At 44.9% G+C, this 12,419-nt stretch overlaps 1 protein-coding gene across 1 annotated transcript in view; it reads left to right on the plus strand.

Moving 5' to 3' along the window:
• SIK2 (salt inducible kinase 2) overlaps positions 1 to 3,941 on the plus strand; it is a 32,664-nt gene extending 28,723 nt beyond the window's left edge. Inside the window, exon 15 of the mRNA XM_030464673.1 lies at positions 339 to 3,941. Within this exon, the coding sequence (XP_030320533.1) occupies positions 339 to 942 (604 nt within the window). The 3' untranslated portion in view covers positions 943 to 3,941. The remainder of the gene's footprint in view (positions 1 to 338) is intronic.
• Positions 3,942 to 12,419: the final 8,478 nt, after the last annotated feature.

Below are 12,419 nucleotides of genomic sequence, written 5' to 3' on the forward strand. Positions count from 1 at the left end.
CTCCCAAGTTCCATAGAGCAGGGAGCAGCAGATCTAAAATTCAAATTCAGTCATCTTATTCTTAGCAAACAAAATTAAACAATGCACAGAGTTAATGTAGCTGCACGTGGGAAATTCACTGAGTGATTAAAAAGGGGGTCTATAAACTCAACCTCCACACATTTGCTGCAAGGTGAAGATCCTGGTTTGCTGTAGTATTTATTAAACAAGATTGCCCAGGAATTTTCCAGTTCTGGACTTGACTCTCTGCTGAGCTGTTTGACTAGCACACAGGACTCGTACTAGCACCTTAACACCTCAAAAGGCAAAAATAATTGTGGTTTATCTCCTTGATTCAGGCTGCATCAGAAGAGACTCTTTCTCCAGAAGCAGTCCCAGCTCCAAGCGTATTTTAACCAGATGCAGATAGCTGAGAGCTCATACCCCAGGTCAACTCAGCTGCCACTTTCATGCCAAGAAGAGCAGCAGCCACCCCAGCAGCAGCAGCAGCAGCAGCAATCAGCCCAGTTCAGCTTGCAGCAGGCTCTGAGCCCTGTGATGGAGCCTTCCTCAGAACAGATGCAATACGACCCCTTCCTCAGTCAGTATCAGAAGGTGCAGCTGGACCCACTGCCACCCTCCCGGATCACCAGCTCATCCCGGCTGTCAGCACCAGGCCAGGTGCAGCAGGAGCCCACACAGTCCTTACAATATTCCTATCAGACTCGTGAATTGTCTGTTGTCACCTCCTCTGAGCCAGACTACCCAGAGCAGTGCCAGTATTCCCTGGAGCCAGCACAGCCCAGCAGGGCAGCACTGCCTGACAGCCAGGGCAGCTCAGCAGCTCACGAGTCCCAGACAAACTATGATCCATTAACCCTCTCAGAACTGCCTGGGCTCTTGGATTGTGAAATGATGGAGACTGTGGATCCCCAGCACAGTGGCTACGTCCTGGTGAATTAACACCAGGCGGTGACTAACACGGGAGTGGAAGACATGGACAAATGGAAAAGCATGTGAATTTTTTTGTTTTTTGTTCCTACCCCAGAGTTCATGGTAATTTTTCAGCCTTTGAATTAACAGGGGAACTAAAAATCCACCTGACTGGAAAAAAAAAAAAAAGCAGGAGGTGGAAAGAAGTGGCCACTAACTCTTCTTGGTGGCAGGGGCTAGAGAACAGATAGTGCTGGTTCATCCCACAAAGAACTAGTTGGCATAGGAGGCAAAAAGGTGAATTCTAGAGGAATGAAATAGCCCCTTCCAAAAAAACGGGGGAGTTTGTCAGCGTCCATCTAACATTCACTTGGAGAAATGAGAATGAGTGCACATTGTATTGTACTTCTTGACAATAAAAGCAATAGTTTTCATTGAAATTCAGGGTAGATCGGGTCTGCGCTGATGGCAACTGTAAAACTCTTGTAACAGCAGTGTTAGGTGGGATTAAAGGAAAGTTGCTCCTTGGCATCCAATTGCTGGTTAGGCTCCTGATGTGGAACTGCTCCATGGTCAGTCTCTCAGATCCCCAGTCATCTCAGGCAGCATCCACTTCCCTTGCTAGGAAGTCAAGAGTATTTCCTGAGCCTGCCAAGGAACTCAGAATTGTTCACTAAGGTAAGCTCCTGGATCTCTGCTGATTATCTTGACTGTGTCAAAGGATACCCAGACCTGAGAGTGGTTTGTGGAAACCTCAGGTGGGGATCAGAATACTACAGAATAAAGAATTAGCTAACAGAGAGATAGAAGGTAAGAAGTACCATGAGAAAACCCAAGAGCTGCAGCCAATGGCATTTGCAAAACAAAACTCCACCCTGGGTGGCTTTTGAAATCAACCCTTCAGGCAGGCAGGGCTTTGTGGAGGGCTCTGTCCTGAGGAAGTTCTGATCCCTGGTAAGGATCCATCTGTTTTCTGTTGCATTCTAAGAACAAGCAAACAAACTGTGTTTTGAATTTGCAGTATGTGTTGCTGGTGGTTTATTGAGCTTTGTATATTTGGACAATTATTTAGGGTTTTAGAACTTGAGGATAAAAAACAATGAGCTTAAGAAAAACCCCTGTGAAGTGATAGTGCTGTGCCTTTTTCTGTTCTTTATCAGCCTATATGCTTTTTTTCTGAAGAAAGTAGACAACACCCCATTTATATCCTTGCTATAGCCAAAGTCCCTTCAGAGCACATGTTCCACCATGTGGAACATAATCTTTAACTTTCTTACTGGTTTGATTGTTCATGTATATACAACACTGAAAGTATTACAGCAATATTTAGCATCACAAACTGTTGATGTGTCAACCATTTCAAGGAATAGTAAATTCACCAAGCACTTGTGTCTCCAGAACTTTGTCACCAGAGTCTTAGGAGGATTGTTTGGGAATCTGCAGGAAGTTTAGGTTTCTAGTTTGGAGTTTTGTCTCTATCCCAGGAGGACAGGGAAGTGATGCTCCCAGTGAGACAGCTCAGCCCTCACCTGAGCAAACCTTAAGCACAACTGCAGATTCCTTAAAGCACAAGGGATGGCAGAGGACCTGTGCTTACCACTTCTGTAGGAAATAAACACCAGCTCTTTGCTGCCAGGTTGGGGCAGCTCAGGTCTTTGATACTACCCATAATGATGGTGCAGAAAGGTGGATCATCAGCCAGCATTTACAGCAATAAGACTGCAATGTGGAATAGCAGGGCTTCAGTCACTGCCTTGCAGGCTGGGTGGAGGAGGGGAGGGTTTGACAGCCAACAGAAGGTGCTTTGCTTTCCTGTGCACAGCTAGAGAGGCAACTTGTGTTTCCTGCTCTAAGCATGGTCCAGTTGTGCAGCATACTCAGTCCACAAGTGCTCAGCTTCTACCTCGATTTCACAGTGATGCTCCAGGCATCAGCAAAGGAGAGTTCAGGGGTCACATCCATCCACCACTTAGGTGATGCAAGATAAAGAGGACTGGATAGCTCTACTTTAAATAGCTGAGATAGAAAAGGTATCACTGGATGGTTTCCCTTCCAAAGGAAACTTGTCTGACACAGTGAATAGCTATGGAACACAGAAACCCCTATGATACCTGAAGTGACTAACAAAGGGAAGGGAAAACAAATACTGCAGGCCAGGCATTTCACTGCTGAAAACAAAAAAAAAGGCATCAAAGAGTCCTGTCCTTTCATCCTTTCTTCCCTGCCCCACAGCATAATAAACGCTTTCTGGAATTTTAATATCTGACCAAGCAGTCAAGGAACTACGTGGTAAAAACTGCTCATGGACCCAGAACACCTCTGGAGAGAGGTTCTGCTGCAGGAGCTGGGCTGCTGCCAGAACCACAACCACTTCCTTCCCCATCCAACCCCAGGATACTGTGCATTTCAGGACTCAAAAATAACTGTTCTTGAGTTCTGTGATTCATTTATCAGGATGTGCCAACTAATCTAAGCCCATTTGAGCTCTGCAGTGCTGGTGAGGGGGAAGCTAATGTGTTTTTTTATGTAGTTTAGAGTGACTCTTCCCCTCAACCAAAAGCATATTTAACATTTCATGTAATTTCTTTTAAGCCAATTAGAATAAAAGGCTTCAGATGCCTTCTGATACGGCAGAGTACCCACTGGGCACCTCTTTGTACTACTTTGAAGCAGCTTTTTTGTTCCAAGTCTGTTATGTCTCACATTAGAGAACTGTGTACACTACTGTTAGAGTAATTATTAGCTTTATTATCTGGTATTACAGACTCCTTTGAAGAGACTTTGGTGTGATGTATATGGGGTAAAAATTTCATATGGAAACAAGTGCAATATGTGTGTGTGTATGGTACGTTCTTTAATGTATTTTTTTAAGGAGTTAGAGGGTTTAGTCTCTGCTTTGGGATAAATGCACTAGTTTTGTGAGCTCCAGTTTGGCAAGTTTATCTGTAGTATTTACCTGCAACTCAAATGCTGGACTCTGTAAAGCAATTACAGTGTATTAATACAAAATAAAGAATACGTGCATTTCATTTGTAACTATCTAGTGAGCTGAAGCAGCCCCTGCCACTCCTGTGTTCTGAGCTGCCTCTTTATGTGTTAGATTGAGGTTATTTTCTCTCCGAGCCACCAAGCTACAAATGACATAAAAGAAAATCAGTGTCTAAATGCTAACATCTGCAATGCTCAGCCTTAGGAACAATGTGTGAAGGAGGAGGAGAAGGGTTTGGGCACTGCCAGAGGGAATGCACCATGATGTCCTTACTATAACAATCACAGCATGTCACTCTGTCATCCCACTGAGAAGTCCCAGTCTGGAGCTGGCCAGAAAAAGCACCTACAGAGGGAGCTGCTTGGGATCAGAACTATTACCTCACAGAAAGAAAGGAAATTTCTCCTTTAGACATCACAGTGGAACAGTTTCCCCACGACTCCAAAGTAACTGTGAAATTCCTTGAGGCCAGGTTGTTTTGTCTGTTTCCTGTTACACCAAGTGCAATTAAAAAGAGATAATGTCCACAAAAAAAAGAGCTGCTTACCTGCTTTCCTAACTCTCCACATTATCTTTACGTGTAAAAACATTCCTTCTCTGTGTATCCTCTGCAGCATTTGTTTCAGCATTGCATTGCTAAGCAAAGTCAAAAAAATAAATCCACTCTTTACTGAGAAAAGCAAAGCTCCTTAGTTCCTCACTGAAAGAGAGAGACCAAAGTAAAAACACCACCCTAAACTCTTCAGTGTGTTGCACTGGGACACAAAACTTGGTTTTTTTGTTTTGTGTCCCACAAAACTGGGAAACAAAGCTTGGTTTGGAGCAGGACTGACCAAGTGAGGAATCCTCTTGTGCATTGCCATGAACAACAAGTGCCCAGAGCCTTCAGATGATAAACCCAGAGAGGACCCCAGTGGGGCTGTGCCTTAACCCTACACCCATCTCAGTACCCTCAGGGCATCTCTCATGTCTGTGTCTGTTCGACACAAGCCCAGAAAGAAGTGGGTGCATTAAAAAGAAGGAAAGGGTGAATGTCCAGAAGAGGGTTGCAAGAATAAGGAGCCCCACAGAGCAAATACTCTGACAGCTCAGAAAGACACAACCCCCACCCACACCTGCACTGCAAGAACCCTCTTCCATCCTCAGCATTCCCAGGAATCCTGAGCAGGTCACAGGGATACGTACATACAGAGATCCTGGGGCATAAGTGAACAAGTGAGAGCAAGGGGATTTTAAACTGAAATCCCATTTTCCCCTCTTGTGAAACCTCACAGGGTCACAACCCTTGTTTTCTGCATCAACAGAAGAAAACCACAAAGTGTTCTCAGGCAGAAGATGTGGAGACTGAATTGTTGGAAAACCCAAAAGGGAAACACATATGCTTGGCCTTATGCTGCAGCTCTTATAGGGGATGGAAGAGAAACCAACCAACCAACCAGTCCTATCCTAATGAGAGTTACTTCCAAAGAAGAATGGAGGAAATGGTCTGATGGTTGCATTACTTACAAAAAAAATATTGTGGATGAATTTTGGAATTAATCACCACATCAAAAAGCAGCTGGATCTCCTTACATTGGACTGCTTAAATAAAGAGCTGGCAGCCAAGTGAGATGTGCACATCCTGAGAGGCAGAGAGGGCTGCATCTTGGGAACTATCTAGGAGATCTGAAAAGGCTCAGGAAAATTTATGTTCATGCAGATAAAAAAAAAAGCAAGGACTCAGATAATTTACCCCCAAGATGGCCAGAGGGAGCAGCCTTTCTAAAAGTTATTTCTAAAAGATATTTCTGGAGGAGCTGATCCAAGATAAGGGCTGGGTCACTGGACTGCTGAAGCAGTTTCAGACAATGAGGCATATTCTAGTCAATGCTGTTCTGTGCAGAAGTGTAAGATCTGTATATAAAATAAATGGAAAGAAAGGGTATCCTCATTGTATCTTTAAAGGCATTCCCTCTTCAGATGGTCACAGGATGGAGGAGAATATTCTCAGGAGCAGAAAGCTGAAATAAAAAGGCAAAGGAGCAGCAGACATGGGAAAAGCAGAGTTCAGAAAGGCTGAAGCAGGGAATGCCACTCCAAAGGATGGGACTGAATGCAATGCAGGGAGTAAAACAATCTCTTATTCCGTGTATTGAGTAGAGCATGACAACTTAATCATTTATAAGAACATTCCACACGTGAAACCAAAGAGGATTTAAGACTGAATATACAATTACTGCAGAAACAGATCCCCTCCTCCTCCAGTTCCCCTTCCACTAGTGGACATTCAAAGTGCAAAACTGAAAACCAGTGTCTAAATTCTGTAGCCCTGACCCTGATGGGCACAAAATACAAGGAACATTGCCAAGCAGGTCAGAGGATCGCAAGTCAAGTCAATAAAAACATTCTGATTTTCATTAATTTCCATTATTTTCTGAGGGGAATATTACACTGCGTGTTGGAGGTGGAGGCCAGATGGCAGAAAGCTCATTTAAATATGATGAAAAGAAATTTCTAATTGGGTAAATCTCACAGGGAATCAACTGTGAATTATGAACACAAAGCCTCAAAAGAATAAGAATCAGGAAAACGACTGGAGAAATAAGGCAGATTTAGCTGTTAAAGCAGCAGTCAGCCTGGGGCACATGGAAGGAGAAGTAATGGCTGCTATTTGGGCACAACAGACACAACAGAATCAAGGAAAAGGAGGAACTGATAAACTGATGTGATAACAATTTACATGATAACTGGAAAAAGATAAGTTAAGTAGCATTGGGGGGAGGGGGGGCACAGACAGAAAAAGGTTCCAAGATATTGGATTCAAAACTGAAATGTGCAGAAGGACAAGAGAAGGACAAGGCACAACCAGCCAGCAGGCTGCCAGGCTGGGTGCACACTTACCATCATATATACAATTATATATCTATTTTATACACCTGGGGACAAACCCAGCCCATGACAATGGGTATTATTAATGGGTATATGGGTATTGTCCAGCAGTGATTCCTTTTCCAGAGGAGTTACAGAGCCTTCTGCTCTTCATGTGTGAGAAAATGGAGACTGTGGTTGAGATTGACACCCAAAACCCCTCAGTCTCCAGGCTAAACAGGGAGGGTTTCTGTAAATCTAAACCTCTGATATCCAGCATGTAACACCAATAATCACCCTCATAAACAAATGTCATAGGGGAGGGAAGAGACAAGAAAGAAACTGGAGCAGGGCAATCAGTAGGGAGGTAAAAAAAGGGAGGGAGAGGGGAAAAAAAAAAAAAAAAAGAGAAAAAAAAAAAAGATCCAATTTTAAAGAGTCACCAGTCAAGAGAAGCTGATGGAATATGCCTCTTCCTGTTAATGTCAATTGCAAAACAATATTTCTGCCTTCACTGCTTTACAGACTGTAGGAGGTGACTGCAAAGGTTGTTGGTTACATCTCAAGGTACAGAGAATAACCCTGTGCCACTGACTAAGGCTTCCAAGTCTAAAGAACTAGAGTTTGTGTTCATTAAAGCTGATATTAACCTTATTTGGACAGGCTACTCTGATTCTCAGTGGCTGAAAATCAGTAGAACAATACCAGGATGCTGAAAACCCTCTGTCCAAGCCCAGCCTGATCCTGAAAAGAAAATGGAATTATGCTGCAAGATTATGTTCCTCTTTGTTCCCCTACAAGCACTGATATCAAGAAAAGGCTGTTCAGGGAAAGGAGACTCATACACCAGAGCTTATTTTTCCAGTTTACTTCAGAAGTTTATCTGTCAGTTTTTTCCAGGGCTTTCCAGCAAGGATTCAACACAACATTTGTAATGGGAAGGCTCCGTTTCCCATGGAGTTGTCACTCAGGGTTAGGAAAGAGTTTAAATACAGTGGTTTGAGAAGAGACCTCGTTGCTCAAATAGTTACTTAAATGTGGTAATTTTCTGCAAGGAAAATGCCATGGCATGGTTTTGTGTAACAATCCCTGCTGGACTGATCTATCAGCAAATAAAAGCTGCAGTGTTTTGATAAGAACCCAGTGGTGCTGATCTGCAGAACAGCAGCAAAACGAGATGCACACAGAAAGCTAAAAGGAGTTGGGTTTTTTTTTTTCTGTTCCCCAAAAATAGTCAAAAATGGACATTTCCTCAGCTGAGGATGAGATGCCAAGTTCTGCAAAGGTTGGACAGCATTCAGAGGGTTCATCAGCTCTCTGCAGTGCTGCTAGAGAGAAGCTGGGAGGTGCTGACGTCAATGGGGTCAATAACACCATGGACTGGGATCACCTGGGGATGCATTGCCCTCCCCACAGAGCCAGCTGAGCACACTCTGCTGCAAAGCAGCCTGGCAAGCCCAGGTGTCTGCTTGCATGAAAAATGCTCCATCAGATCAGGCAAATATTCTCCAGAAGCACCAACCCCCTCCCCCCCAACAAAAAATAAATCCACTGAGCCATAAAAATGAGTTCTGCTGCCTTTGTGGGCAGGGAAGTTCCTGCTTCCCCTGACCAGCAGCAAAGGGGTCTCTCTAAGAGAGCAAGATGTGAGCTGTTAATTGAAGAAAGAACAGCCTGGAAAGGTTGCAGTTGCTCTCTTCAAAGAGGTTTTGGCTATTGGACATCTGAGCATCCCAGGCCTCAGCTCCTGGGGTGAGAACTGCTGTGCTTTCAGAGGAAGAACCTGGAGACCCAAGGATGGGGGCTCTGAGCTGCTCAGAAAGCATTCAGACACAAAGCAACCAAGGGAAACAGCCCCACGTTTCACCTGGCAACCATAATTTATATATTTCCCCATATTTATTTTGACCCATATTTAGGGGCTACTTTTCCACAGCAGCTCTCACCTCTAAAATCCATCACAGATTTATGGAATCAAAGAATTTCTGGAAAAGACCTTTAGGATCATCAAGTCCAACCTCATCCTAACTCTATGACCCTATTCCTGATGACCACCACTAACCATGTGCCCAGGCACCACATCCAGATCATTTTTAAACACTTTCAAGGATGGAGACTCAACCACCTCCCTGGGGAGCCTCTCCTAGTGCTCAGCAACCCTTTCTATAAAGAAGTTTCTCCTGATATCCAACCTGTACTCAACTTGGAAGCCATTCCCCCTTGTCCTGTGGGGCCTTCCCACAAAACCCAGCACAAGCTCTGCACAGACCCAGAGCAACCCCTGCTTCCATCACTCCCTGACACCCTAAAAAGTCCTTCATCATCTTTCTTTTCGGCCCTCTTCAGATACTGCAAGGCTACCATACATTTGTGTTGTACAAAACCAAACAATTATAAAGTTTAGCTGCCCTCCCCACCACCCTAAAACCCCCCCTAGACCCCCAGCCTTACCTCCAGCCACCAGCAGACCCCCAGAGCACTGGGTCTCCCTGTGTCCTGCCTGCTTCCAGCTCCCCCAGTGCCACCCCCAGCCCAGGTGCTGCCCATCAGGGGCTGATGAGCACCAGGCACAGGTGCTCTGGGTAGGATAAATGACCAAGAAAGGCACAGTGCCACACCTGGGGCACAAGCTTTCCCTCCCCAAGTGTATCAGTCAAATCCTACAGAATTATAGAGCAACCTTTTCCCTCTAGAATTAAATCTTAATAAATATCACACTAGGGTGTTTAATTATAGCACCTCTACATGCTTAAATCCACTATTATTGGTATCTATACAAATGATATTTGTATGGATATTTGTATCTATTTGTACCTACTCCTAGCTGCTCATTACTCACACACCAAGTCAGCCTAGAATCACCTGGCAATTTCCACTTTACCTTTGTAAATTGTTTTTGGCCAAGGGAATGTAACTACCCAAAAGCTGCCTTCAAAAAAAGACAAAAAAAAACATGCCACAGAATTTCTTAAGGCTCTGCACTTGTGAGAGCTGGGGAATCCATTCCTCTCCAACCAAACTCATCTGCCCCACGCTGCCAGGGGAGCTGGAGGGAAGCAGGTTTGGGAGGCTCATTTTCTGCCTTGTGCTCTCCACAACTGCACAAACAATTCCTATTTCACTTTGCCCCACAGCAGCTGCAAATGGTGCCCATCAGGTTCTTCAAATTCAGCCTAGTTGGGGTTTTAACACTCTGAAAGGTTTAGGGGGACAGGTTGGGTCTCTGAGGATAGGTTGGACTCTGTCAGTCAGACAAGAGGCCATGGGCTTCAGTTCTGCCAGGGGAGGGTTAGGTTGGATAGTAGGAAAAAATTAAAAATTCTTTGCAGAGAGGGTGCTGAGGCATTGGAATGGGCTGCCCAGGGAGGGGGTGGATTCTCCATCCCTGGAGGTTTTTAAGAAGAGACTGAATGTGGCACTGAGTGCCATGGGCTGGGAACCACAAGGGGAGTGGATCAAGGGTTGGATTTGGTGATCCCAGGGGGGTCCTTTCCAACCCAAATGATTCTGGGACTCTGTGAGTGGGTTTAGTGCCTTTAATCCCAAGACAGGGGCTCCTATCTACCCACAAACATAAAGCACAGCAGTGAGAGGTGGGTTCAAGAACTGTCTGGGGAGCCTATTCCTTTTCCACTAAAACTCTTTCCAGTCTCGTCTACTTGGACTTTTAAAGAAAGACAAACAAGTGCAAATCACCCTTCCAATGAATGTGGAGCTCCCCTGCACCCAAGAGCTTTAAATCTCCACCAAGCCAACTACCCCAGGAGCTGTAAATCACAGAGGAGACAAGAACTTGGCAACAGCCTCACCCAGTGAGGGGCTGCAGAGCATGAGCACCCGGGGAAGGGGGGTATTTTTTTTGGCTTCAGCTCCAAGGGCATAAAAATAGATTTCACTTGGCTAAGCTGCAGAATGCAGTTAAGGACCATGCTGCCTTCCCCTGCCAGTGGAGGAGAAAAGTTTCTTACAGGAGCCAAACAACTTTGACAAACGAAATGGTTTGCATGGTGAAGATCCTGAAGCTTCTTGCTTGTGAACCAGAAAGGCACCAGCAAGTGCACTGAAAGGCAAGGCAGCAAATGTAATTCCTCTCTTATAGACATGCATACAGGAAATTGCAATAACAAGGAAATGAAGTGTGAAAATAATTAAAATTACAGAGAGAGGACTGCCAGATCCAGGACTTGCAGTGACAAAGCTCCAGCTCATGTTACATCCAAGTGGTGCACACACAAAAAATCCATATGCAAGCTGTACATCCTTTCACTGGTGGGTGTCCTTCCATCTAGCAAACACAAAATGATGTGAAAACTACAGCTCAAAGCCATGCTATAATCCTGAGGGCACGGGGGAGATGGAAGAAGGATCAGCTTCATCTCTATCACTCTAAGGTAGAAGTTCTCAGCTCTTGCCTTGGTTGAACTGAACTCAGGGGAAGGGCAGAGGGACACCCAGACCCCAGCATCAGGAGGGAGGAGGGATTTCTCCTGACACAGGCTGACCCCTCAATCTCCCCAGGGTCATAGTGTCTCACATTTTATTTGTGTTCAGTGTCAGTTTCAGGGTGATGCTTTGGGTGTGCAGGGGAACCCTGGGGCTGGAGTGATACAGCACAAAAAGGCAGACAGGAAACATGAGAACTGCCACAATCAGACCTGGGATGCCTTTGTTCTAAAAACAGAGAATGCAACTAAACTCCACTCAGATCAGCAGGAGTTTTCCTCTGGATTTTAGTGAAAGCAAGAATTCACCTTGGCATTGAATAGATGATCCCATGGTGTGACTTTCTTTTCCCAAACTCCAGCCTTTCTCGAAGCAGATGGGCTGAAACACTCCACACTCAGCACAGCAAATGCAAACATGACCTGGCAATCACTGGAAGGCTCCCACAACCTTGTCTCTTATGAACACCCACATGTCATCACTACACAAACAAGAGCTGCCAGTGTGGGAGACTTTGGGGCAATATTCCAACAAGACAGGAGAAACAAATACCAAAACAAGAGAGCAACAGCTTTTTAACAGCTTGCTTGGAAGAGTAAATATTGACTGGTTAACTGGAAAAAGCCAGCTCATCCTTCCTTTTTTTTTTTGTTTTTTTGGTGAGGGCACTTCTGGCACAGAGGAGGAGCAGTCACAAGCTCAGAAAACATCACCAGGAAGTGTCCTGGCAAATGGATTTGGAAGGTGGTACTGGAGACCTGACCTGCACAATGGATCTGTTCATGGAACAAAGGAATCCCAGAGCCTCCCTGCAGCCTCTGGAGACTCAGCTAAAAACAAACAAGGAATTCACATGAGCCTAAGGGTAAGCAGGGTTGGGTTCCCTGCACACCTCCTGTCCCAAGCCAGGGCAATAACCATGGAGTCAGGACAGATTACCAGAAACAGCAGAACAGGAAACTAAACCCAGCTCCTCCTGGGGAGATGTTGGACACTCTTTTGTCAAAGAATCCTTTCAAGAGGTTGAACGTGTCAGTTTTTGACTGAACTGGCTTTCCTTAGCAGTGTCAGCTGTCCAAGCACCACCAGCATTTCAGTCAGCTGATGGAGAACTTGCCAAAGATATTTAGGGCATGAATACCAAGCACAAAAGCACAGCAATGATTTTCATCACCCTGTTATTAGGTACAAAATCCACAGAAATTATTCCGTGAACTCACCAGTAAAA

Source organism: Calypte anna, chromosome 24 (assembly GCF_003957555.1).
Source record: "Calypte anna isolate BGI_N300 chromosome 24, bCalAnn1_v1.p, whole genome shotgun sequence".
Classification (NCBI taxonomy): Eukaryota; Metazoa; Chordata; class Aves; order Apodiformes; family Trochilidae; genus Calypte; species Calypte anna.